The sequence below is a fragment of the Argopecten irradians genome, chromosome 8, assembly GCF_041381155.1.
Source record: "Argopecten irradians isolate NY chromosome 8, Ai_NY, whole genome shotgun sequence".
Taxonomy (NCBI): domain Eukaryota; kingdom Metazoa; phylum Mollusca; class Bivalvia; order Pectinida; family Pectinidae; genus Argopecten; species Argopecten irradians.
This window is the reverse complement of record NC_091141.1, coordinates 40,021,411-40,048,393: the sequence shown is the minus strand read 5'-3', so window position 1 is coordinate 40,048,393 and position 26,983 is coordinate 40,021,411. Positions and strand designations below refer to the sequence as shown.

Below are 26,983 nucleotides of genomic sequence, written 5' to 3'. Positions count from 1 at the left end.
CAGATACTCTTTATAGATTGGATGATCTTAAAGTCCTTTAGAAAAAATGTGAATTTCATGGCCCTGGGATCTCAGATTTTCCCCTGGGGAGGGGGTCAAATTTACTATAGTTTATATAACAAATACACATTTATGAACATTATTACTTTGTTTTCATAGGAAATTAGTCAAACTGGGTTAGAATTATTAGGCTGAGATAGCATTTTAACATCATATCTATATTGGTCCTGGCCAGGGGCCAGAGGTGATGGGTCAAAATGGCTAAAACTTCAAAAATCTTCTTCTGAATTCACAGGTTTTATGGCACCAAATGATCTTCATAGATTAAAAAGTGAAATTTATAAAATCACTGACACTGACTGACTTCTAGTTTGGTTTTGTTGTTTAAGGTTGGCAAAGCAAATAGGAATTTTAAGCATAAGGTTCGGTAACATAATGCACTATCTATCAAAATCAAAAACAAAAAATGAAAATTCTAATACGAAGGTTCAACTTTAAAGTTTATTCTAATTCGTAAATACTTTTCACAGATTCGAACCAACTTTGCAATGCTCTTTCTGTATCAGCACTCAGGTGACCGTCAAGGCCTCTTGGGCCTCTTGTTTTTCTTTAAAGAGAGCTAAGCTGCATTTAACTGATAAGAGAGAAATATTTCGTTTTATATTTATCCAGATATAATTTTAGAACTGCATGATAAGGTTTTTCGTCTTAAAGATTTGGCATGTGCTATACAACAACATGTATCTTGGTACCGAAGGAACGTCATGTGGTAATTTGGGTCTTGGCAAAGTTTTAAAAATCACAATTGTCATTTCATTATGGTCTCCCCTATATGTGACATACAACTTTGTTGGTATAGTCAGTTATTTGCCTACCTATGATAACAGATGCCTACTTAATGTTGTGCAAGACGCAAGTAGGTCACTATACTAAATCGTAGGGGATGGTCATTTGAGATTAACACTATACAAGCGGAGGCTAGATTAAATTAATGTTTGCAAATACCTTCGCTTTATATTATCTTGAAATTTATAAAGTGATATACACAAGATCTCAAATTTTGGTGTCATAAAATCTGGATTAAAATAGATTCCGCCATACTTAGTACGGAAACTACCGAGAAGTGAAGAGTGTTGCAATTGGTTGATGCACATCCACGGAAGTTGCCGAATAGTACCGATCACATGTAGTAACTACAATAGGTCGCAACGAAAATGACTTTTATTCCATAGCATGTTGATAAAGCATTTTATCTGTGATATGACACCGCATTTTTAAAAGCCAATTAGATATAGAAAACACAAATAAATCAAAATTTGACTCCATACTATGACGTTTAAAACATCAAACGTAATAAACACACCTTGTCACATGTATATATAGCACTGTTTGACTTGATATTGAAGTATACCCGGATATCGATGGTTTTATGACAGCAGGTGATATATTCCCCACATATACCGGCCTAATCTGGCATTGCCAAATGAATGACAATTATCAACGTTTTCTATACTAGCATTACAGATTTTGACGTGAATCTTTGACGTGTAGTTTTTTCTTCGTTTTGTGTGTGAGGGTGTGTGTGTGTGTGTGCGTGTGTGTGTGTGTGTGTGTGTGTGTGTGTGTGTGTGTTACTATTTCTGCAATTGAATAACTACAAGGTGCCCGCCAGTAATCCAATGATCATTTGCATCAATAAACAATCTAAAAAGAGCCTCTCAAAGAAATACTTCGCTTACAAAACTGTCGAGTGTTGTAGATCTTATAAAGGTAAGTATTGCTTCGTCTAACTGGTAACCCTTTGATTGTGAAGGTATATAGCTTTTGTTATTCATGTTTGCTAATTAAGCTTTTAAAGACTATTTTTGATAATATAAATTGTCTCACAAAAGACACTGTCTAGCCTTGTCTATGTTTCCACAATTCTTCTCAAACTGAATGAAATCACGACGCGATCTCGACTCACCATAGTTGACACGAATGTACAACTATCTCCCTAAACACACAGACATCCAAACATATAGCATTGCATGCAATGAATGCTGTTCTTAAATAAGTCCACATTTCCACGTAGTTGTTAACAGATCATTATACATATTCTATAAACCGGTCAACTAATCGAATCACGAAACGACTATAAATTTCTAACGAATTGAAAGTTGCCGGCTTAATGGTTTGTTTGTATGTTTGATTAATTAACGTGCCGGCTTAATGCAAATTCGCCTTTCTTTCTAAACTTTCAAACAATATTACAACAAGAATGAAAATTTTAAAAATTGTCGGCTTCATTCGAATTCCTCTATCTTTTCAAACTAGAAAACATGAAACCAAGTACGAAAAACACTTCATCAGATTACTTTCTGCTTATAAGGTATAGTATGAGTTCGGGTATTGATACATTATACATAAAACAGAACGTGAATCATTAGAAAATGAGCAAACAAATAAACAATAATATGAGTTTTCCTTTAAGAGGACACTATTTATGCTGCAAGCCCCTGAAAGCGTGCCAATAAGAAATAAGACCATTAGAAATTTGAACTATTCATAAGACATGTAAACATAATACATAAAAAAGGCAGTTATACTCTTAATCAATGAAAAATGATCAATAGAATAACATAAGTCAGTATTAGAACAACTGCACAAATATTTAAAAATAAGTTAGTTCTTTTGTTGATATACAGGGTTCGTATCTTTGACTCGGTCTCTTCACAGCTAAAGATGTCCCCAGTTATTGCTTCGGCCGTCCTCGTTATTTTCTTTTGCTCTACAATTTGTAATTCGGCATGCTGCTTTTCTCTTATATCTGTAAAAAGAGAAAATGTCACATGCTTATTACATTTCTTTCAAATCTGCTTAGATATGTTATGTCATTTTCATATTCAGGAGTTATAATTTTCGGCATAAATACGAATTCATGTACAGAAAGAAAACAAAGTCATAACCATATGAAATTTAATCTAATTGTGATACCGCTATACAAAGACACTATAAATGTATCATACATAGTCTTAATAAAGTACAGGATTCAAAAGTTTAAGTTCTGCTCAATTACCGTGTTTTACACCATTATCAATTAAAACCATAGCATGGGTTGATTCCGTAGATTTCTCATTCGAAAAGCGCAATTTAGATGTCCAGAACGTTAACCCTTGAACCTGAAACAACAAAGTAGTTCAAACAAGTAGTCTCATTTTCAGTCCAGTCTGGTTTATAACCGGATGACAATTAATTTTGTTATTTCCATTTTTCCATGTTTAAAAAAACATCCTCTTTACCTTTTTCTCGGTATATTTTCTGCTTTGTCGTAAAATTTAAACAGCTTCTTGGCATGTTGCATATAAGCAAACACAATAGCTAACTAATACACAGTCTCATCACTTATCATTGAGAAATGAAGTTCATGACTTCCACTATTCAAACAAAATTTAATTTCTAAATTCTTGTAAATATTACGACAATAAGTATTTATGAGTTAACTGTAAACTCAGTTAAGCGTTTCACAGTACAGATGAATGAAGTCGTTTTCATGTATGGTATTCGGTTAATGATCTAAAAGAAGCCCGAATGGTAAACACGGACTGGTAAGCATGTTACTATTTTAACTACTGAAATAATTTACTCATGGGAAGGTATACATGTATGCCGGGAAACCACATGGTGTAGATTTAATGTCCATCGCTTTTCCTGTAGTTTTTGAAAATAAATCGTAACTTTTGTACAATCAGTCTGCTCTATCATTTACTTCCCTTCGTTTCACTCCGTCAATTTATGTAATGCCGGTTACGAAGGGAAGTAACTCTGATAGATCATAATCGTATCATAGCCTTGTACGTTTGCATTCTAAATTACGTTCAATATTATTTACCTGTTGATCAGAAGGTCGCTCCGTACACAAACTAATGATAGTAGTTACTATTGCTGTTTCAAACAATAACATCGCAGCAAAGTATGTGTGGTGAACGTCAGAGATGATACGGGGTCTTGTGTCAACCTCCCCACATCTTGGTGACGTGTACACAAAATCTAGGATTATCTTGATTACGCCTATGACCAGGCCGATCATCAATCCCCAAAAGGCGCCCTGTCAATGAATGTGGAAAAATAATTTTGGTGTTTGGAAACATTTTCTATGGATGGGATAACACATAATTAAAATACGACATTGAACTCAAAACACTTAAGAGCTTCACTGCGATTCTGAACCAAAGTTAAAGTTTTTAATGATAATTTTAACGTCAGTATACATGTATTTTTATGTTTGGCCAAAGACGAATGCACTATAATAAACGAATGCAAGCTTCCTTATGTAAATCTATGTCAACAATGTAAATGCATTAGGCTGTTTCGTAGCTTGGTATAATAATAGTCACATAAGACGATCCGTGTTATGGAAATTATAATTTCATTAATCTATTTAGCATTGGTAAGCAAGTTGAGATAAGTGTAGTATTAACGGTAATCTTAAAATTTTAGGACCATGCAATATTATCCAATTCATTTGATAGTTATATTTCATAAAAGCCGTTTCTACTAAGGTATGCACATTTACCTTTAACTTGAAGTTAAAGAAATTTTATGTGATTTTATGATGTTTTCAGATATTTTAATGTTAAAATAATCAACCGATTCATCAAAGTAATGAGTGACATGTAAGAATTACGTTTGTGTTATAATTTAGGCTGCGTTACCTTTTCATTTATTCTTGGTACAAATACAGCCAGCAGAAATACGGCACAAAATGGTGGAACGAGGTATCCGTTGATAGCCTGTATGTATATAAATAGCTGTCCTTGCTGTGCTGTCTCCATTACTGGTATCCAGGCAATGCTTACACCAATTAATATCACAACATAGATTCTACAAATTATAGAAAACGTATAATGTTTCTATATATCAACAGACATTTGTCTCAAGTTAAGTGTAATTCAAGTGTGCCAATCGATGAACGTGATCTTGTGAAAAAAGTAAAATCAATGTCTTATATTGTATATTCAACAAAAGGAAACAATTTAAGGAAAGGAATTAGCGTAAAGCCGTAAAACGCAGAGCGGATTAAATAATAATACGCACTCTTGAAGCAAAATGGAAATCCCATATAACGGAACAAAAACATATTGTTTTCGGATGTTTAATATCTTGTACTCACTTCCCAACGATAAGCAGTTCCCTCTCGGAAGCTTGTGGTCTGACCTTTTTCCATATGTCCAATGAAAATATAACTGCTGAGCTATTAAATACTGATGTTAGAGAACTCATAAGGGCCGAGATCATTACGGACATCATTACACCGCGCATACCTAGTCAAATATAATTACAATTATAGGTTAGGGTTTAGCGTCATATCAACAGCAATGGTCATATAAGGACAGTTTTGCTAATAACCGATGTTCATTGTTTGGTGTACAGTATGATTTGGAGGACTACGGTATATTTGTTTTTTGCTTCATCGTAATATCGGAACTCTTGTCAATTCTGTAGCTTTATTTCACTTAAACATGCCACTGGAGATACCGAGCATCGGACCCTATTCAGCAACATTATAATATAACAACGCTTGTTATAGTATACATAATTGAATAAAACGGAAGTATGTGACCTACCAAGGGCAGTTTATTCTACTAATCAATTAAGCGACTATATATATGTTTTATATTAACTTTGCTCATCTTCCGAAATAATGTACGCCTTATTTCCGTTTCTGTACTGCACAGTCCGTACTTTTGACAGTTTGCTATAAAAGTGGTAGTTTCTACTCCTGCTAAGCGCTCAGCAGACAGATAGTAGGACGACTGGTTCGCCTGTTGTCAGCATAATGTGACCGGGTGGGGTGTGTTGTTGGTGTCATCGGCGGTATGCTTCAGTGCTATAGCACTATAAAAAGAACTAGAGTTCCAGTATACAAGAAGACCAAACACGAATATACCGCAGTCTTCCAAAACACATCGCATACATGGGAGGCCGTCCTTATATGGCACTGACTGTAAATAGGGATACTTACAATAAGCGGTGTACGTATACGCAACCGCATATGTACTATCGGAAGGGGAGCGACTATTATCTTATAATATTTCATATTTCTATTTTGCGTCTATTTTATTCATATCTTATATAACACATTATAATTCTCTCCTCTTCTGATCTCATAATAGTAATCAATCGTTGTACAATAAAACAAACTATAACGTTAACCGTATAATCTGACCTATTACCCAAGTAACACATATAACACATTGTGACACAGGTACAATGTACACGGCAGTCACGCAACGATCGTGCGTATTCGATTGAGCTGGTAGCCTTCCTGAGCTTATGATATGTTTATTGACACACTAAATAGTATTTTAGTACTTCTAGTATGCATATTACGATAATATAAGTTTACATTAAACTCAATATTCAAAAACACGATAATAGAAAATATGAAATGTTTAAGAATAATGGTCGCTTCCCTTCCAATACCTACATATCCGTATGCGTATACATGCACCGTTTATTATAAGTTAGGAATAGTAATTTAATTAATCAAACAAACAAACGAGCTTACGAGCGAATGGATTTTTCACATATGAAAGTGGAATATACAAGACAACAAAACAAAATAAAAGCGTGCCATTCTCCTACATAAATACCTGTCATAAAACGTGTCACATCGAATTCAGAGAAAGTTTCTTCACCTCGCCGTCCTAGATTATCAAACCACACACATCATCGGGACAAATGTATTTACAGATTCGAAATTAAAGACCGCTAGAATTCCACACTCTTGTGTTTATATGAAATTGTGACGAATTTCACCCACAAAAATAGCAAGCTCTACGGTATTTTAGATACTCACTCCGCTAACAGTTGATGCTGTAAAACTTATGAACCTACCTGTAGGAGCAAGGTTGAGAATGAGTTTCGGATAAGCCAAATTGGAACATCCGGCGGGATTGCCGCAAACCTTTGTACACATTTCTGCATTTTGGCAGACCAATGATTCTATGGATTATATAAGATAAACATGGCGTTGATTACTTGAAAATGTACTTCTATCTTTATAATAATTTGGCCACAATTTCTTTTTTGTGTCGTTAAAATCCAAACCTATACGTAATATAATATTGAGTTGTGTCTAAATCATGTTGGGGTTATCCCCCTTTAGCAACATTTATAAATTTATTTGAAATACTTTTACTCAATTCCTCTTCGTTAAAGAGAACTCGTCGGAAGCAGTAATTATGTTTATAGAAAATCATATACAATGCTACATTATCACCCATGTAGAGAATCGAGAATGATATGCAATGGAATTATTTCCCCTCGTGTAAATTTGATGACGAGTTCTTACGTGGAGGGGAATATGTGACTTTGGTTAATACTTGCCGCAATATATCTCTTGGCTAGAAAGAAGTTCTCTTAAACTTAATTGCTTGAGCGTCATGCTAGTAAACCCAAGTTAGAAAATACAGAATTGTTCAATGAACCATACTTCTAGACATTAAATGTAATATCGCAACCTATGGAACAATGTTAATCGAGTACAAATGTTAAATTCTACCACAATGTACATGTATTTGATGGGCTTGACAATATAATGTGACATGTACAACTTACCTGGATAGAGAACTCTACTTATCATGCCTGGAAAGATGATTAAAAATAAAGGTAGAAGCTTCAAAAACCCAGCAAAAATTGTCGCGCCTCGGGCATGTGAAATATTCTTGGCAGCAAGAACCCGTTGAACGATTATCTAGAAGACAAAATCACTATGTTTGAGAGAATCGCTTTTTAGAAGTTGAACATGTATACATAAATCGATTCAGTTTTTCCTTTTTTAAATGTGAATGTAAAACCAGTTTGATAATTTTTGTACAGTTTAAAAAAGTTTAATGGCTTTCCATTCATACTGCACTTATAATAACTTTCTGAACAATTTGAAAACAAATCATGTTTTTAGTTTAAGTGTTGTCATCATTAACACTAAGTAGTTGATCATCACTGTGATTAAACCACGTAACAGAATATCGAAAAGAACCTTCCAATCCATGTTAATTTATATTTATATATGAAATCTAAATTTGGTTTAGATTGCAACGCCAATTAATTGAATGCTTCTTTTCATAACACGAGTCGTCTTTTATTTCTCGTTGTCGTCCGAATTACCGCGCATTAGTTGACTATCACTGCGCCAGACGGCAAAACAACGAAATGAATCTGCACTGTTACATAGATTATGCAGGAAATCTTGTAATTGTTTGGTGTTGTAACCTCACATAAGGTCATTGATATATAAAAAAAATTGTAGTGGACAAACACAATCAAAGCATGCATGCATATAGATCGCCTTACCTGATCGCCACACCAGTACAGTGCCGATACTAACGTCGATCTAAATAATACACCTGGCCAGGGTAGGTCAGAGTTCACTGGGTCACGGATAAGGTTGAAGGCGTCAGCACGTGGAAGTCCGCAGTGAGAGTAAGTATTGTTTTCAAAGACTAGGTGCCCCGTGTCATTGTCTGTCCTGTAACTGTCTGGAATCGCCTCAAAGTACTTGTACATCAGACCCTGAAGTCCTCCTACTTTAATAAACGCTGTAAAAATTTGACAGAAATTTTAAATATGGTTTACCGTATTACCGCTCCCTTTTTATTTCCTACACACACACACACACATGATTGTCATTATACTGTATTTCTTTTGTATAAGTTTTGCCTTTTTTATTTTAAAATGTAACTCGAAGTATAAGCCGGTTGATCTTTTTTAAATATATTTTTTCTAGCTTCGAGTTCCTTGCTTTTGTATTTACAACTCAGTAATCATAACAAATACATAAGCACATAAGATAGACGGGGATCCGTCTTTAAGAGATAATTAAACTGAACCATGATAGATTGTGTTGCTATTTAAATTTTCTGGGACAGTATTTCGCAGTTATCTATACATTTACCTTAATTGTGTGTCACCGATTCCTATTATTAAGGTACTTCAACGGTTTCTGAATATTTTGGCGGTTTTTAAAATTCGCGGATTCTAGTAAAAAAACGCGAATATAGAGAAACAAAACCACCCACGAAATTAAACCCCTATACAGTATATTACGACTGATTTCGTTCTGATGAAACAGCAGAATATGATCTCATTTTAAGCTGTTTACACGTTTGTCGATTAAAAAAAATGACAAAAGTCAATGACAGTAGGCATTGAGTATTTAGGTCTACTCTCTCAAGAACGAGACAGCAAACATACAAAACAAAAACAAAAATGGTTCCAACATGATTATTATCTCTATATATACCTAGTATAGAGAGCGCCAGAGATCCGGTTAGCATTATAAATGTTTGAAGGGTGTCGGTAAAGATGACTGCTGCCAGTCCACCTGTCATCATACAAATAATACAATAAATACGAGCAGGACAAAACAACAACAAACAACAACGACATTTAGATAGCTTTAATTTATGACTTCGTAAACAATTATATTAATTAGTAAACCAAACTTATCTTAATTACTTTTATGTTGTTTGTATCTGTGTTTTTTATTTAGCGAGTGGTTTTCACTTGTAAATTAATTCCTCTTACCAGTAAAATATGACAGATCAGGGTGGTCTGTCGGATACCACTGCCAGCATGCTTCAGTGATTCTAGCTGTTAATACGCGTAGGACGTTCAACATATTCATTAGTGTACCCTGATAACGCCTCATTTTTGGTCTGGAGCTTGCGTTCGTCTCAGTGTGAGGAACGTCAAATTGTTATATCCCCTGATCGAGACATACTATCCTTCATAAATACAGGTAGTTCTACTCATGCTTAACCCTCACCATAAAGTAAGACGATGGCCTTGTTCATAGTCAGTATAATGCGACCGGGCGGGTGTGTGATATAAAACAACACGAATGTATCACAGTCTCCCAAAACTTACAGACATTCACACACTACTTGCATACAGGGGAAGTCTTCCGATCTGCTGATATGACAATAAGCCCAACCAGCCCGCCTTTCACACTTACCTGCTATGGTGAAAACCCCTGTTATACCAAGGAGAAATATGATAGAAATATAGGTATTCCATCCCAATGCCAGTTTTACAAACAGTGCGCCGGCATAGACATCTACCTAAATAAAACACAGTTTTGCATATAATTTTAAATTCTAATTGAATATCAATGCGATTTTCATTTATTAGTGTAAAATGATAATTTGATGTAAAAATAGCATTTTGTATTAGTTAGTATAAACTATTAATTGGGCAAACCATTGCAAACCTAAAAACTTCAAAATCATCTTTCGTATTATTCTCCATACTGGATTATGTTTTGTAATAAAGAAAACAATTTGTACAAATCTCAAAAGATTCATTGTACAACTGTCATACTTATGGCTCCTTATTCAAATCATGTGTGCTAAGACCCACTTTCGCGTCCGATTAACTTCCGCAAACTTTGCGATCAGAGTAATTTCGCGAAAGTTTATTTCCGCAAAATTAATATTTACATCATATATATTGAAAGTAATTTCTATTTTAAAATCTGCGAATATTAGTCTTAACGACCTTGTTTTGAAATGGAAATCGCGAAATCTAGTAGCCGGGAAATAAAGTTTTTATACAGTATGCAACTTGACTAAAGAGATTAACGTTTGCTATCAAGTAGCAATTTTACGAAGCGGGTAAATTCCGGTAACAGATGGAGGGCGTAAAGGATCGTCTGACATTAAAAGACCTAAGACGTTATTAGCATATTGCGTAAGATAGAATCAATATTCAGATTTACAAACTGAGAATAGCCCAGCTTACAATAGAAAGCATATGGGTGTACAAGGAATACAATTCTTAACGCGTTTAAAATACATATGTATGTGATAGCACTGGATACTTAATGTCGTATATACATATAATTGTAGTTGCCTACAGTATACTTCAAAAATTCATTCACAACATTAACTGTACAAGTGTCTTTTTTTGAAATGGGAAATATATAGAACAAGAGATCCCAGAAGAATGATCTATGTCTGACAATGGATCTTTTCACTGCTTTTCAAACATACTACATATGGAATTTAAGACAGATCGTTTCATTACTCTCCGCGAAACAGCGTTGAAATCCAAGATGGCGGCCTGTTGGCTATCTTGTTGACCGATCAGTCCCAAAGGCACTATGCACAACTAGGGCCCAAGGAGAACATACACATGGAATTTGAGAGATATCTCTTCAGTACTTTCTAACAAATAGCGATAACTATCAAAATCCAAAATGGTGGCTGGTCGGCATCTTGGTGACTGATCTGTTACGTAATACAATATGCAAAACTAGGGCCCTAGGGGAACCTATACATGAAATTTGAGACAGATCCCTTCAGTACTTTCTGAAAAATAGCGGTAACAAATTCTAACTATCAAAATCAAAGATGGCTGCCAGGTGGCCATCTTGTTGACCGTTAAGTCCCCAAATGCAATATGCAAAACTACCGTCCTAGGGGAACCTACATATGAAATTTGAGAAAGATTCCTTCAATAATTTTTGAGAAATAGCGGTAACAAACTTTAACAATAAAAATCCTATAACAAATTCTAACTATCAAAATTAAAGATGGCTGCCTGGCGACCATCTTGTCGACCGATCAGTCCCAAAATAAAATATGCACAACAAGGGTCCTAGGGTAACCTGCATATGAAATTTGAGAAAGATCTCTTTATGAGAAATATCAGTAATACATTTTAACTATTAAAATCCTTAGATGGCCGTCTGACGGCCATCTTGTTGATCGATCGGTCCCAAAATGCAATATGCACAACTAGGATCCTAGAGAAACCTATATGTGAAATTTGAGAAATATCTCTTCCGTACTTTCTGAGAAAGATCGGTAACAAACTTTAACCGTCAAAATCCAAGATGGCCGCAAGTCGGCCAATTTCTGGACCGATCGGTCCCAAAATGCAATATAAACAACAAGGCCCCTAAGGGAAACCGACATATGAAATTTGAGAAAGATCCCTTCAGTGCTTTCTGAGAAAGAACGGTAACAAACTTTAACTATCAAAATCCAAGATGGCCGCCGGTCGGCCATCATGTCCACCATTCGGTCCCAAAATGCATTATGCACAACTAAAGTCCTAGGCAAACCTACATATGAAATTTGAGAAATATCCCTTCAGTACTTTCTTAGAAATAGCGGTAACAAACTTTAACTATCAAAATCCAAAAGCCATCTTGTTGATCGATTGGTCCCAAAATGCACAATGCACAACAAGGGCCCTAGTGGAACCCATATATGAAATTCGAGAATTTGTTTGTTTGTTTGTTTGATTAATTAACGTCCTATTAACAACTATGGTCATGTAAGGACGGCCTACCATGTATGCAGTGTGTTGCGTGTATGTTGTGCGAGGTGCGTGTTTTGGGAGACTGCGGTATATTCATGTTGTGTCTTCTTGTATAGTGGAACTGTTGCCCTTTTTATAGTGCTATATCACTGAAGCATGCCGCCGAAGACACCAAGCAACACACCCCACCCGGTCACATTATACTGACAACGGGCGAACCAGTCGTCCCACTCCCTGTATGCTGAGCGCTAAGCAGGAGCAGAAACTACCACTTTTATAGACTTTGGTGTGTCTCAGCCAGGGGACAGATATGAAATTCGAGAAAGATTCCTTCAGTTCTTTCTGAGAAATAGCGGTAAAAACTTTAATTATCAAAATCCAAGATGGCCGCCGGTCGGCCATCTTGCCGATCGATTGGTCCCACAATGCAATATGCACAACTAGGGCCCTAGGGAAACCTACATATGAAATTTGAAAAAGATCCCTTTATCACTTTCTGAGAAACAGCGGTAACAAGAATTGTTAACGGACGGAAGGACGGACGAAAGGCGAATGAGACGAAACACGGACGAAAGGCGATTGAGACTAAAAATAGGAAACAAATCGTCTAACTTAAAGTTGACGCTTCTTAATTCATATACGTATATACGTAATAATGACACTTGTAAGTGATTTCTGTCCCCGTGGTCAAAAGGCTGACTAAATGCCGCTAACATGTTTACAGACGCCATACCTGTACCACGGAAATGAGACAGAGAAACCACACTTGTTTATTTCAGATAAATAAATAAATAAATATAGCAAGGAAGAAGATATGTACCATATACGTTTACATTAAACCCAAGGCTCGACATGAACACATTTTACCATAATGAACTTACTGAAATCTTAGATACAATGTTAAGGATTGTTGCTAAGCAGCTCATATACAGTCGTAGACGACTCCCGCCAAATCGCTTCTGTAGATATTCCGGAACTGTATATAACTATAATATGAAAGAAAATATATAAACCAGGACATTCGGTGCTAATATATGTTGTAAATCGAATTTCCTTACATATGCTTTTTTTTTGTTTTCACGTCCTATGCTACATAAATTCTGATGAAGGTCAGGGAAATATGTTGAAAACTTAATTTCTCTATCATACGGGGAACCTAAGCACGATCCTTAACTTTTTATCAGGTATTTTTAAACGCCTTACTGAACTAAAACACAGCATTCAAAATTACTTTTCAATTAATTGAAATTTCCAAAGTTAATTTCTAGAAAGTTTCATCAGTCCATATCAAAATCATAGATACTGAAATTAAAAGGCCAACTTCTATGAATGTTATCGCTTTGTCAACTTTTGTAAACGACTTTTGTAATAAATAGTGCTGAAGAAAGGATTAAATAAGAACATTTCAATGGCAATATTTTTTCAGGATCAATTCTAAAAATTAACTGGGTAATTCATTTAAACATTTTAAGATCAAGGGCAACCAACAGATACCAGTTAGAGTATACGTAGTAACACATATTCAGAAAAAAAACGACACTTCGATTGACAAATCTGTTGACAGTTTCCATAGAACATATGCATAATGATACGGCCGAACATTAGGATTGTTTTTGTTCGTTTCATTAAATTTACAGCCGGGTCATGATATTATTAGGAAAATTGCTTTCAATAATCTCTAATAATGATTATATATAGTTTAAAGTATAATTAACGGCAACGATATAAAAGGCGATTCTGATAGCACATGATCGAAAATGGTAGAATAAATATGCTAACGACATACTGTAATATAATGTGTTTTTTTTTAATTTGCGCTGTTCACTTCTACTCACCTATCCTGACCATCATTAAAGCGACAAATACATACTTACACCTGAACTTAGATATACCGGAAGGAAAACCCAGCCAAGTAACAAAAGACAGACAGCAGCCTATACAATACAAAAAACCGACATACAAAAGATATTGATGTCATGGTAACAATTATGATATATCATACATTTTATAAACAAGTAAAGACTTTTTGAGATCCTTCAGCGTGTAAGATTTAACTTAACAACATGTAAAAAATGACAAATTATTACAATTATATACTGTACTAATATCGTTTCTTGACATAGCCTTAAACATATTCTGATTTCAGATTTCTGATTTGAAACGGGCACTTGGTCCAGTGCTAAAACCTATCGATTCTTCATGACGCAAAAGGTTTTGTATATGTATCAGTTCTTATTTGGAAACTACTCTTGAAAAAACAAAAATTGCAAAGATTTATTGCAATGAAGGTGTAAACATCATGTATAATAAAACAGATATAGACCTGTTTTCAGCACAAGGTTACAAATGTATATCCCTTTCGAGGGTTGATAATCCGTCGTAACCACCTGAATACTTACTCCCCGTCGTAACCACCTGAATACTTACTCCCCATTCGAACCATACTACGCCAATACCTGACGCGGCCCCACTACCAGCTAGACCAATGAAATGCTCGCTACCGATGTTGCTTGAAAATAACGATGCCCCGATCTGAATTTTAAAACGAGAATCAGGACAGAAACAGATTTAAAGTAGAACCGATAAAATAAAAATAAAAATGTTTGTGTGATAAAATCTACATCCTATTAACATCCAGGATCATGTAAGTACGGCTTCCCATGTATTTCAGGACGCAATTAACTGTTTTTATTTTTTTAAGTTAGAAGCTCAAACTTTTCAATAGTAATGACGGTGTAAAATAGATAATGTTTGGGAAAATTCTTATCCTTCTGCCCCTGACTTTGACAGAGAGAACATCCCATTTGTCAGTGGTGGAGCATCTTTAACTACTTCTAGTTGTTATTAACACAAGCAAAGAAAGAACGTCAATATCGATTGTCGACTATAGTCGCCGACATTACGAAGGGAACTAATTCGAAAATCTAAATGTCATGTATTTTAACTTCATTTAAAAAAAATACATAAATACTGGAAAAGTGAGTGTCCAACTAAGGTGTATCCCGACCTCATAAACCAAATGACTTTTAATATTTCAGCACGTGAATTCATACATATAGGATTTTTAATGAGTGTTCATTTCATATAAGATTTTATAAAACAGCCAAATAAGTTTTTTTTCTTTTGTTGTGAGCATTGGCGAAATCTTGATGTTACATCATTTTTCCTTACGTCATTTTATTGTTTCTGACATGACGTCACAATGAATTTCCAGTCAATGGGAATCACTCCTGGCCCCGATTTCTCAAAAATATTACACTGGCGAAAATACTGGATATCAATCATGTTGTGTGAGAAATACGTGTATGTAATATGTGTGTACACTGTAAGATATGTGCTCAGTTTATAAGTGGATGAGGCTCAAATATTATTTCATGTTTTGTATCCATATGTTGGGACAAACAGTTCAATTTCTTCTATAATGTTAGATTAAATTTTCGCAAAATAAACATAATTTTCAAAGTCCACTATTAATCCGTAGCAAAAGCAGATAAATAGTAATCACCAACCTACATCTTCCAAAAATAATCACATGGTTTACTTATCTTTATTTTTTAATCCATATCCCAAGCTCTTTATAATTAATATTGTATCATAAAAAAGATAGACATTTTATAATCTTGTATCGTTGAGATAGAATTAACGAATATGAAAACAATTTTCTTTAATGTTAGGATTGATGAATAATAATAAGTAACAGCCGTTATATTTATATATCATATCTACTTCATTTAAATACATACATAAACTACCGAATATTAAAAAAAATACACAATATTTTAAAGTATGCCGTTACCGGATACCGATGGCCACATTTTATCCTTTATTCCAAAATTATTACATGATTAACTTATCTTTAAATTTTAATTAACATTCAATACTATTAATAATTGATATAGTGTCATAAAAAGATAGACATTTTAAAATCTCGTATCGATAGAATTGACGAATATTAAACAATTATCTTTAAAATTCGGATTAATGAATAATAGTAACATATGTACATTCACGTTCTCATCGGTACACTTGTACCGATATAACTTTGATAAAGTCATAAACCAAGTTCGAAGCACCAAATTAGCCTTTATATTCCTCGTCGAAATGATATATTTATATCATCAGAATCAGTGATACCTCTTTTTTATGGTCATATACATTTCACAATTTGTTTTGCTAGGATGGATAAGTCTGCGCTAGGTTTCCGTTGAAAAAAACGTTTGTTACAAAGCGCCGAAAATGGCGTTAAATGTGCCAAAGTTATTCGTTAATAAACCACTCGGAAAGTGAAAAATAAAATATAGCAGTGTTGTTATGGCATATATCAATGAAGAACTGAGATTTCAAGCAGGAAAAGGGTGTCTTTCTTATGTCTTTATTTTGTTGGTTTTTTTTAAAAATATATCTTAAAACGAAAAGCATATGCGATGGAAAATTTTCGTTAAAAATAGCGTTTCTGTGTGTTCAGGGCTGAAAAATAAATATCAATTTAGATTGTATTTTCATAAGAACACAGTGTGTAAATGCCACAGATAAATACTTAACAAATGAGCTCAATCGAAATAAAAAAGAGTATTTTTCGAGTGAGAGATCTAAAAATAGTATTGCCTTCATATTATAGAATGCTGAATGCGAGATATAAGCAGGCTGAACTGAGTGATTCTGACCTCGGACAGTAAACGTTGCAGCATTGGGGACTCCTTTGTGATGGAATCAATGTTAATTTTTACCAAAGAAAATCTGTTCGTGTAAATGAAATCAATCTAGAGTATTGTCCCTTGGTTAAGTCTTCAACGTCCATAGACATGATGCATACCCTCATCTATATATTGATGCATTAGCAGTAACGTTAGGTTTAGACATCATTGAAACAAGTTTAATCATAAAAAACATTGTATAAAGCGGATAAATTTCAGCTTGTTTATTATAAAATATGTGCAATAGCAGGACTAGAAAGAGGTATGTAGTTGAAACGAGTTTGTCGTGTTAGGCCTAGTTCCATGATTCGTAGATCTCTTGCACAAATTAACAGGTGCTCTAGATCCACTTTGAAATAGACGTAGAATAGGATGAAGAAAAACTATATGTAATAGATTGACAGACGTTTTGGTCAGTAAATCCAAATCGCCGTTTTCTTCATTGTACATATATACCTTATAATGCTCTCTGTATTTGTTTATGACAAAATGTTGACTCTAATATCAGAATCAGAGCCTATAATCCTATGATAACATGTATATAAACTATCAATAAACCATATATGTATTGAACATTTCAATCCTCGGACCTCATTTAAATGTTCTTCCTACAAGAATATAAAAAAATTCAAATTGAAAGATATAAACGCATATCTAACAGAATCAAACATTAAATTGCTTCTATAATATTCGATTGACTTGCTGTTGAGATTTTTTCTCAAAATACACTTAATTTTCAAAGTCCACTATTGATCCGTAGCATTATTAACCTATTTTTATTTTCTAATTAACATTCAATTTTATCTATAATTAATATAGTGTCATATAAAAAAGATAGACATTTTCAAATCTCGTATCAATAGAATATATGAATTCCAAAGCAAGTCCTTTGGAAGTTTGGATTAAAGAATACTTTACTATTCTAATTTTTCAAAGTCCATCATTGATCGGTAGCGGAGACAGATATGTAGTTACATTTTATCCTTTATTCCAGAAATAATGACATGATTGACTTATTTTTAATTTTCAATTAACATTCAATGCTATAATAATTAATACAGTATTAAAAAATATAGACATTTTAAAAATTTTGAATCGATGAAATAGATTTGTTTGTTTGTTTGTTTGATTAATTAACGTCCTATTAACAGCTATGGTCATGTAAGGACGGCCTCCCATGTAAGCGGTGTGTTGCGTGTATGTTATGCGAGGTGCATGTTTTGGGAGACTGCGGTATATTCGTGTTATGTCTTCTTGTATAGTGGAACTATTGCCCTTTTTATAGTGCTATATCACTGACACATGCCGTCGAAGACACCAAGCAACACACCCCACCCGGTCACATTATACTGACAACGGGCAAACCAGTCGTCCCGCTCCCGTTATGCTGAGCGCTAAGCAGGAGCAGAAACTACCACTTTTACAGACTTTGGTGTGTCTCGGCCAGGGGACAGAACCCAGAGCCTTCCTCACAGGGACGAGCGGCTCAACCAAAGAAAGAAAAGATAAGATCCTAAATTTAGTTGCCTTTTACGATCATGCAATAGGGGCATCAGGTACAATTCTTACGCCCTACCTGCAGGGCCAGATGAAATAGAATTGATGAAAATCAAAACAATATTCTTTAATGTTAGGATTGATGAAAAATATAGTAACAGCCGTTATTTATCATATATTAGTAAATGATTTAATTTCATATGTTGCACTAATTTCTATTGGGTAGATCTTTGAGGTTATTTTTCAATAGACCGAAAGAATGCTACGTCAAGTATTATGACGTCATACATACCGAACGGTTTCGCGGGGACTTTTAAAAGCGACACAGTCATTGACCAAACTGAATTATTGGATAAGATATCAATGCACCTCAACCTCATTTGTTTTAATGTAAAATTAAGTAAAATCACGAAGATGTATGCCTAATGAGTACCTGAATGAGTTATCTGAATTGAATTATAAGTATTATTCTCAATATCTTTAGGGGTTATGAAGTCATAGACAAAAACCGGACGGACATTCTTTTTCATAGACGCGATTACAAATTAATACAACCAAAATAAATATAAAATATCAGAAGGAATCACCCAGTTACAAACTAATGTAAGATTGTCTTTAACTGGGTTTTAAATGGTACATTGGATAAACAAACTATATTACAGTCAGACGCAGAGTTAATACCATTAACACTCGTTTGCATTCAGTTTAAGGGTGTACACCTCTGAGAAGTCAAAATTTTCTTGTATTAAACTTTTTTTCTCATATAGATTTTTGGAAAAAGGATTTCGTACCATAAAAGAAAATGGAAGAAAAAACATATGTCCGTGTGCTCGTTTTTGAGCTTTTGTTACTCGAAGACACCTAGTTGACAAAATGATGGATTTTATGGGAATTTTGCCTTTTGACCATATGAGATAGCGATTAAAGCCATAATTTCCTAATGAGATGTTTGATATGAATAAATGTTTGTAGAATTCATTTTCTAGTAGTCTTCTTTAAAAATATACCAGTTTTGATCAATTAGACTAATATTTTTTCTCAGAATAACCACATATGTTACCCCTACCCCTTAATTTTGAGCTACAAAATGCACCATTTTCAGCCATTTTTGCCAAATTTAACCCTTTATAGGAAAAGTTCTGGTATTAAACTTTTGTTATTATTTTGCATATCAATAGGGAAACGGTATTTCTTTCTAAATCAGGAAGAAAAATTGGGGGTCCGTGTGCTTACTTTTTTGCCTAATTTGAATTTTTGTTATTTTTCAGTAGAGTAAAAAATAAAAGTGCCCAAATTACCATTAAATGTAAAAATAAACTCACAAAAGTGTATCGTTTCACATATTAATGCCCAATATTTTAATAACTACGAACCTAGTAACGATTTGCAGCAAAAATTATCTAAATACAGCTAAAAATGCTGGTGCAGTGATGATTTTAGTAAAAACAATTTCAGTAAAAAATGGAAAAACTGTGGCTCTACTTGAAGCGAAAAAAGACACAATTTCAAAATGGCCGCTAAATGGGCTATTTCTTAAAATCCCTGTATAAAAAATCTACTAAAAATAGAAATGTAATTTTTTGACAAAATTTGCATCTGGCAACTTGCTAGATACTGATAAATTATATGAAAATCTCATAACTTCTTTGATCTATGTTGAAACGAGACTTCAACGGGACTGATAATTTCTCACATTAATTCTACTATGCATATGGCGTACCGAACGTTGCAAAATTCAATAAGTAAAATAAAATGTGTACAGAAAACAATTGTTTTGTAATATATCGTTATATATGTTCAATATGTTTAATTTGTGTGTAAAAACAATGAATGTTTGTGAATTTTTTTTTAATAATTATATGTAAAAATACAATTTTTGTCCAATAATTTCTTTGTGTGTGTAAAATATGTATTTGTGTGTAAAATATATATCTATGTGAGATTTTCATACCCAATCATAAAGCAACATTAAACACAAATATAGTTTTTACACACAAACCATTTTTTCACACACAAATATATATAAAAAATTACTCACAAATATATTTTACAACACACAAAGAAATTTTGTTCACATAAATATAAAACTTTTTTTTTTGTTTTGCCAGAAAAACCAATTGGTCGTCAAGTTAATTAGTAAATGCCATTTTAAATTGAAATAAAAGAAAGAATGAAGTCTCTGTCAGTAGTTAGAATAAACGATATGTTCAAAATGTGGGCACAAGGGATCCTCTCGCCACATTACAAAACCAACTACCAAAGTGTGGACGGATTTTGCATCCTACCTTTGAAATCTAACCAATGATATAGAATTAATAAATTCAAAAACAAATTCCTTTTGCATATTCTAATATTATCATATACATTTTGATTACATATTAAAGATAAAGAGATTTCGTCCCAGGTGACCTAAAAACGAACTTATTAAGTTTTAATCAAATTGAAGTTCAGTGGATTTCGGCGAAACATGACACGGATTATATATATAAATATATATAATGAACTTACTATATTAAAAAAGAAATCTACATTTAATTACTATTGTATCACCTGTTCTGGTAGTCCGATATTCTTTATATGCATTTAATTGATTAATAAGATAATCACCTGTGATATGGACATATATTTATCATGGGGTCAAGGCCAAAACCTCTGTTCCCTTTCCCCTAAATGCACTGTTCTCCAAAAGTTCTGTTACATATGTTAAAATTTGCTGACAATTAACCTCTGAAGCATTTAATGAGTTAGAGAGGATAAATAAGTTGATAAATCAAATATTTACGCCTGTATTTAAAATGGTTACATCTTTTTGTGCTTTATATTTGTTAAATTGCACGGGTGACACACTTTTTGGATGGCAGTATAACTTAGATGAATTAAAAGGAATTATTAATGGACAAACATATGATGATCTGAAGAGGTCATGACTACCGTTATTACAAGAGGCACCACACGAATAAACCGCAGCTAACAAAACATAAATATTTAGACACACAGCACACTCATATAGAAAAATGCGTCATTAACTGTGTTCAAACAAAATAAAAAAAAACAACTTACCGGTAGCCATGTCATCGATGTTCCGGCCAAGAAGTAACCCTTGATCGTGCGTCTTTCTCTTTTGTATGTGGACTTTAACAGAGAAATGGTACACTTGTTATATGTTAGATAAAAATGCAAAGGAAAACTTATCTTTACACCCATAAAACGCTTCAATAGTAATCTGCACAAATACAAAGATAAAACAAATCATTTTATAATAACTCACAGATGAATCACAATCACTGATTGGTCGAAAGACTGAGGGTGACAAAACATTGTTTCGGAACGTCATGTAAAAACATGCGGAGCCCCTCGTACGTTTAGGGAGAGTTGTCGTCCATGTCATGTGTGGATGGTGTATGGAAGACAATGCTCTCGTTTGCCTTTGACCGTGTAAATAGGTAATATTCATATGATAAAAGACAGAAATAACTCAATTACACACGGCGCAATGTTTATACGATGCTAAAGGAAGTCAAGTTTTACTGAAAGATACGACAAGTCAAACTGTAACGTTTGCTCAACAGTGTTTTGAGTAAATATCATCAATTCTAGCTAACGTTAGCCTTGTATTGTGGCGCGAGAACAACTTTGTATTTTTTCGGTATAATCAACAATTGATTTCCCTAGAAGCGGGAAGACATGACGATTTGCTTACTGGCGGCAGCACATATATTACATGCTTTGGGTAAAAAAATCATCATGCTCCCTGCCGCCAGGTCAATAAATGCATATTATCTGTCCGTGACTTTTTTATCTATTCGCTTTAAATTGCAAGGCTACTAAAATGGGTCAACATCTGGCACAAACTTAAGTATTTATGTTAACGTCATAGATATCTACGGCAATGCAAACACGTCCAACGAAGGATGGGATTCAGGATTCATCGAAGTATGTATTATATAAAGCCACGAAGGTATATTATAAAAAGGATGTTGACTATGATAATAAACATACAAAGTAAAAAAATTACAGTGCCACTTACGAACGAAAAATATCAAAATATTAAGGAATAGTCGCAGGAGCAGTACACGACCGTCTGCTTCAATTGAAAGATTGAAAAAGAAATATAAAAATATTAATATTTGACTGAATCAAATCATTGCCGTTTACTAGTAAAATGGCAATATTAATTCTATTTTTAATTTACTTTTTGATTTTGGAAAAATAGATCCCCAGCAAATACGACCAATTCTTCAAGATAGCATTGCTTCAAAATGCAATACTCCCGATAAAGAATGTGAAACCAAATGAAATTTATATATTCGTAATGTACATCGTTCCCGTACATCCTAATCCCAATTTCAATTTCCTCACGCGAAATTATTGTTTCATCCCTTATTATTAATGTGATTTTGGCAAACAAAAACGTGTCGGATTGAAACAAAAGTACTCTTTCTTAATGTACATAAAAATCCCCTACACCCTTATAAGCTCCGTTACAATTATGGTACAGGTATCGACGAAATTTTGGTTTTTCGCTTACGGCTAGGTTTAAGGTTTTGGATTATACTCATGATAAATATTTAGGTCAAATTCACAATCTAACGTGAATAACATGAAAAATATGCCAACCGTGCATGACCCATCAAAAATGAGTGAAACAAACGATTCATGTCACGAAGCTTGTTAACCTAGGATCTTATATATGCAGCAGATACATGTATCGTAGGAAAATAAATATTTATATCAAAAGCTTCACTAAACTTCATTTTAATGTGTTTACGTACCTAACCCAAGGCTTATTACGTGATGAAATGTACATCAACTTCTATAAATGAAATACAATGTAACAATGTATTGAATTGATCAATGAACCTAGTCCTGTTTGGTGCAACATATTTTACAAAATGACAACAAGAAATCTTCGGATCCCTTTAAGCAAAGTAAAGAATTAATGATTATAAGATGGATTGTCTTTTAAACATTTTTTATCAGTCACAACCTGGGGATATAAAATGGCATTCGCGTGATTATTGGGCTGGAAGCAAGGACTATTGATTTAGATTATTGTAAAACATCTAAATGTACCTGTTTAAATTATTTGAAGAGTTTTACATATATGTTCGTCATTCTGAGTACGAGAACAATCCTGAGTTTGTTATACAGTATAACTTGTCTAAACCGGACCCTGGTCTATACCGATTAATTTGTTTGGTCCCGGCAAAGTTCTTAATAAACTATAGTACCCAAAACCTGCATAATCCGGAACCTGTCTACTCTGAAAACCGGAACTGTCTAAGTAATGTTACTATACCTTTCTTTGTAAAATTAACTTGGGCAAACCGACAACAATGTTTTCACAACATGTGACAATCAAAACAAACACTGTCGATTCACGCCTCGCCCTACCGTCTGATGATGAGGCGCCTAAGAGAAATTTACCTGTACGGGTATACTAAGGGCTAGATAGTGACAACTTTTCACTTTTCATTCGACGGTTTTGTTGCATATTGTACATTGTATTTGTGAATACTTTTCACAGCAAACTCTAATAATAAAACATACACATAACTTCTGAGAGTTCATTTGAATGTAGCACACCGAGAGAAATGGCACAAGAAAACGTATGCTGGAATTATGTTATACGCCTTCTACGAAGAGATCGCGAAAAGAATTGAACTTAGAAAAAAAAGATGGATTTGATTAAACGATCGGAGACATTTCCAAAACCTACACAAAAGGGAATTAGCCAATATTTTTGGCATAGGAGTATCAACCGTGTCGGACATTTTAAAGAAAAAAGGATGAAATGAAAAAACAATTTGGTGATAGCATATCCGACAAACGGAAACGATACAACAGTGGTTCAACGTTTAGTGATTTAAACACACTTGTGTTAAAGTGGTTTGAACAGGCACGTGCTAAAAATCTGCCACTTAGCGGACCAATCATTCAGGAAAAGGCTTTACAACTTGCTAATGAATTGGGATTAACAGAATTCAAAGCTTCCAATGGATGGCTTGATAGTTTTAAAGAACGAAACAACATTTGATTTTTCAAAATATCTGGTGAAAGTGCTGATGTCGATGACGATGTGGTGAATACGTACAAAAAGCGACTCCCTGAAATTGTGTGTGGATATGAACCAAAATATATCTTCAACTGTGACGAAACTGGTTTATTCTTTCGTGCACTCCCTGAAAAAACGTTTGCCAAAAAAGGAGAATCATGTAAGGGTGGCAAAGGCAAACTAGCAAAGGACGGTTAACTGTAATGTTAGCTTGTAGCGAAACCGGAGAAAAACTGAAACCTCTCGTAATCGGTAAATCCGAAAACCCACGCTGTTTCAAAAATACAAAAAATTCTATGCTTCCTGTACAATGGGCTTTCAACAAAAAATCCTGGATGACCAGAGACATTTCTAAATCTTGGATCATGGATGTCAATAATCAAATGAAAAAAGAAAGCAGGAATATTGTGGTTTTTCTTGACAATGCTACTTCACATTCACACAAGTAAGCAACGTAAAATTTCAGTTTTTTTTTCCGGCGTGTACGACATCAAAACTGCAGCCGCTGGACTTAGGCATTATCCGTGCGTTTAAGGCCCGATATAGAAAACGGCTCATGCGACATCTACTTGTCAAAGTGGACAAGTGTGAAAAGGCTTCCGAAATGGCTAAGTCCATCAATGTTCTTGAATGTATCCACTGGATTAACGAGTCGTGGATCGAGATAGAAATTTTAACAATACGGAAGTGTTTAATGTCTGCAGGCTGGATTCCCCGTAGCGGACCACCTTACGGAAGGCCCGGATGAATATGACCCTGATGATGACATACCCCTGGCTCAGCTTGTGAACAATGATCGTGTTAGCATTAATGATCTGTGAGTAATTGGTGATGATATTGAAACAGAGGAAACATTTAGTGGTGGGTGGGAAAGTGATCTCGTACAAAACTTTCTTGAGGACAAAAATGCTGATGAGGACGAGGATGAGGATGACGACGATGAAGGTGAAATTAGCATGGTGATGGTTCGAAGATGACTTACCGGGAAGTATATGGTTACCTACAGACATTATTTGCATTTGCTGCTCATACCGATGAGCGATATCTAAAACCCATAGTAAGGTTAAGGACATTGACTGAACAAATCTTAGTTGAGGAGCAATCCAAACAAACTCAAAAAAGATGACTATTTAAAAAAAATAAGTGTCATTTACAGGCTACGTGACTTTGATCGTTGTCATTTCACTGATTTTCTACCATGTACATATATGTGAGAATAAATGTTTTGTGCTGTAATAAAACTTTCTCTTCTGATGATTTTCATGTGACAATATTGTGAAAAGGTTATATCCTCTATAAACCGGACACCTGTATGAACAAATAGACTGGTCCCGTTGACATCCGGTTTAGACAAGTTATACTGTACTATAAGTTTATTTCAAGGACGGCCTCCATACGTATGTATATTATGTTGTGGTGTGGCGATGTCTTTGTGTTTTGTGAGGCTGCGGTTTATCCATGTTGTATCTGTTGTGCTTTATCACTGAAAGTTACTGCCGAAGACATCGCATAAACACATCCCTTATCTGCTTACATTATACTGACTATTAGCAAACCAGTTGTGCCATCCGCTGTATACTGATCAATAGGCAATAAACTACCACTTTTTATGAACTACGATGTCTCGACCTGGGAGACAGAACAAATAAACTTTCTCACAGGGGTGAGCGCTCAAATCCTGGTCAAACGTGAGCCGGTGCCAAGGAAGACGTTAGGTAGAAGAAAGATAGTAAGGAATAAGAGAAAAGATAATTGCGTTAGAATTGTACCTGCTGTCCCTAAAGCATGATCGTAAGCCATGATTAAATTTATGGCCTCATCTTTTCTTCTACAAACCTGGAAGACAGGTCGCAATGCACTCTCTCAGTATAGTACAGTAGGATTCTCTATCCATACTTAGCGCTCAGTATAATAGGAATAGGGCAACAGGTGTGATGTTCATGGAGTGCCTTAGCAATATGCTTCAGTGATACATGCCGTAGTATTAAATGGGCAAGGAGTTTAGAAAAAAGCAACACGAATATAGTCTAGGCGTCTAACGTACTTGTAATTTATGCAATCAAATAATCGAATACCGGATAAACAGCCCTATTATATCTTCATTGTTTATTGCCAGTCACGTTATAGTAAACAAAGCAAATGTTAGGTTAATCGATAAAAAAGAAGTTATGCAAGCAGTACAGTGTGATTAATACTACAATAGAAACACACCATAACAAACTTTTACATAATCCTTTGAATAAAAGAAATACGAAATTATACTTAAACTTACCCATATCACCACTAAGATAAGCAGCACAAAATATGTCACTAAGATAACAATGTCCACGACATTTGTCAGTCCAGCCATCCCTCCTGATCAACAATTCCAGCGATGTGATATCCCGTATGTGGGCAGTAGACAGGATAACTTGTATGTGAAGCA

At 34.4% G+C, this 26,983-nt stretch overlaps 1 protein-coding gene across 1 annotated transcript; it reads right to left on the bottom strand.

Annotated features, from left to right (window-relative positions):
* Positions 1 to 487: 487 nt before the first annotated feature.
* Positions 488 to 26,964, bottom strand: LOC138330349 (sodium/mannose cotransporter SLC5A10-like). The gene is made up of 15 exons (XM_069277914.1): positions 26,831 to 26,964; positions 21,564 to 21,635; positions 14,740 to 14,844; positions 14,187 to 14,246; positions 13,194 to 13,298; positions 10,001 to 10,106; positions 9,287 to 9,367; positions 8,338 to 8,582; positions 7,603 to 7,738; positions 6,880 to 6,987; positions 5,153 to 5,303; positions 4,695 to 4,863; positions 3,872 to 4,087; positions 3,059 to 3,161; positions 488 to 2,809 (listed from the first exon to the last, which is right to left on the bottom strand). The coding sequence occupies exons 1-15, from the start codon at positions 26,906 to 26,908 to the stop codon at positions 2,595 to 2,597; spliced, it is 1,950 nt and encodes a 649-aa protein (XP_069134015.1). The 5' UTR covers positions 26,909 to 26,964; the 3' UTR covers positions 488 to 2,594.
* Between the last annotated feature and the right edge of the window lie 19 nt (positions 26,965 to 26,983).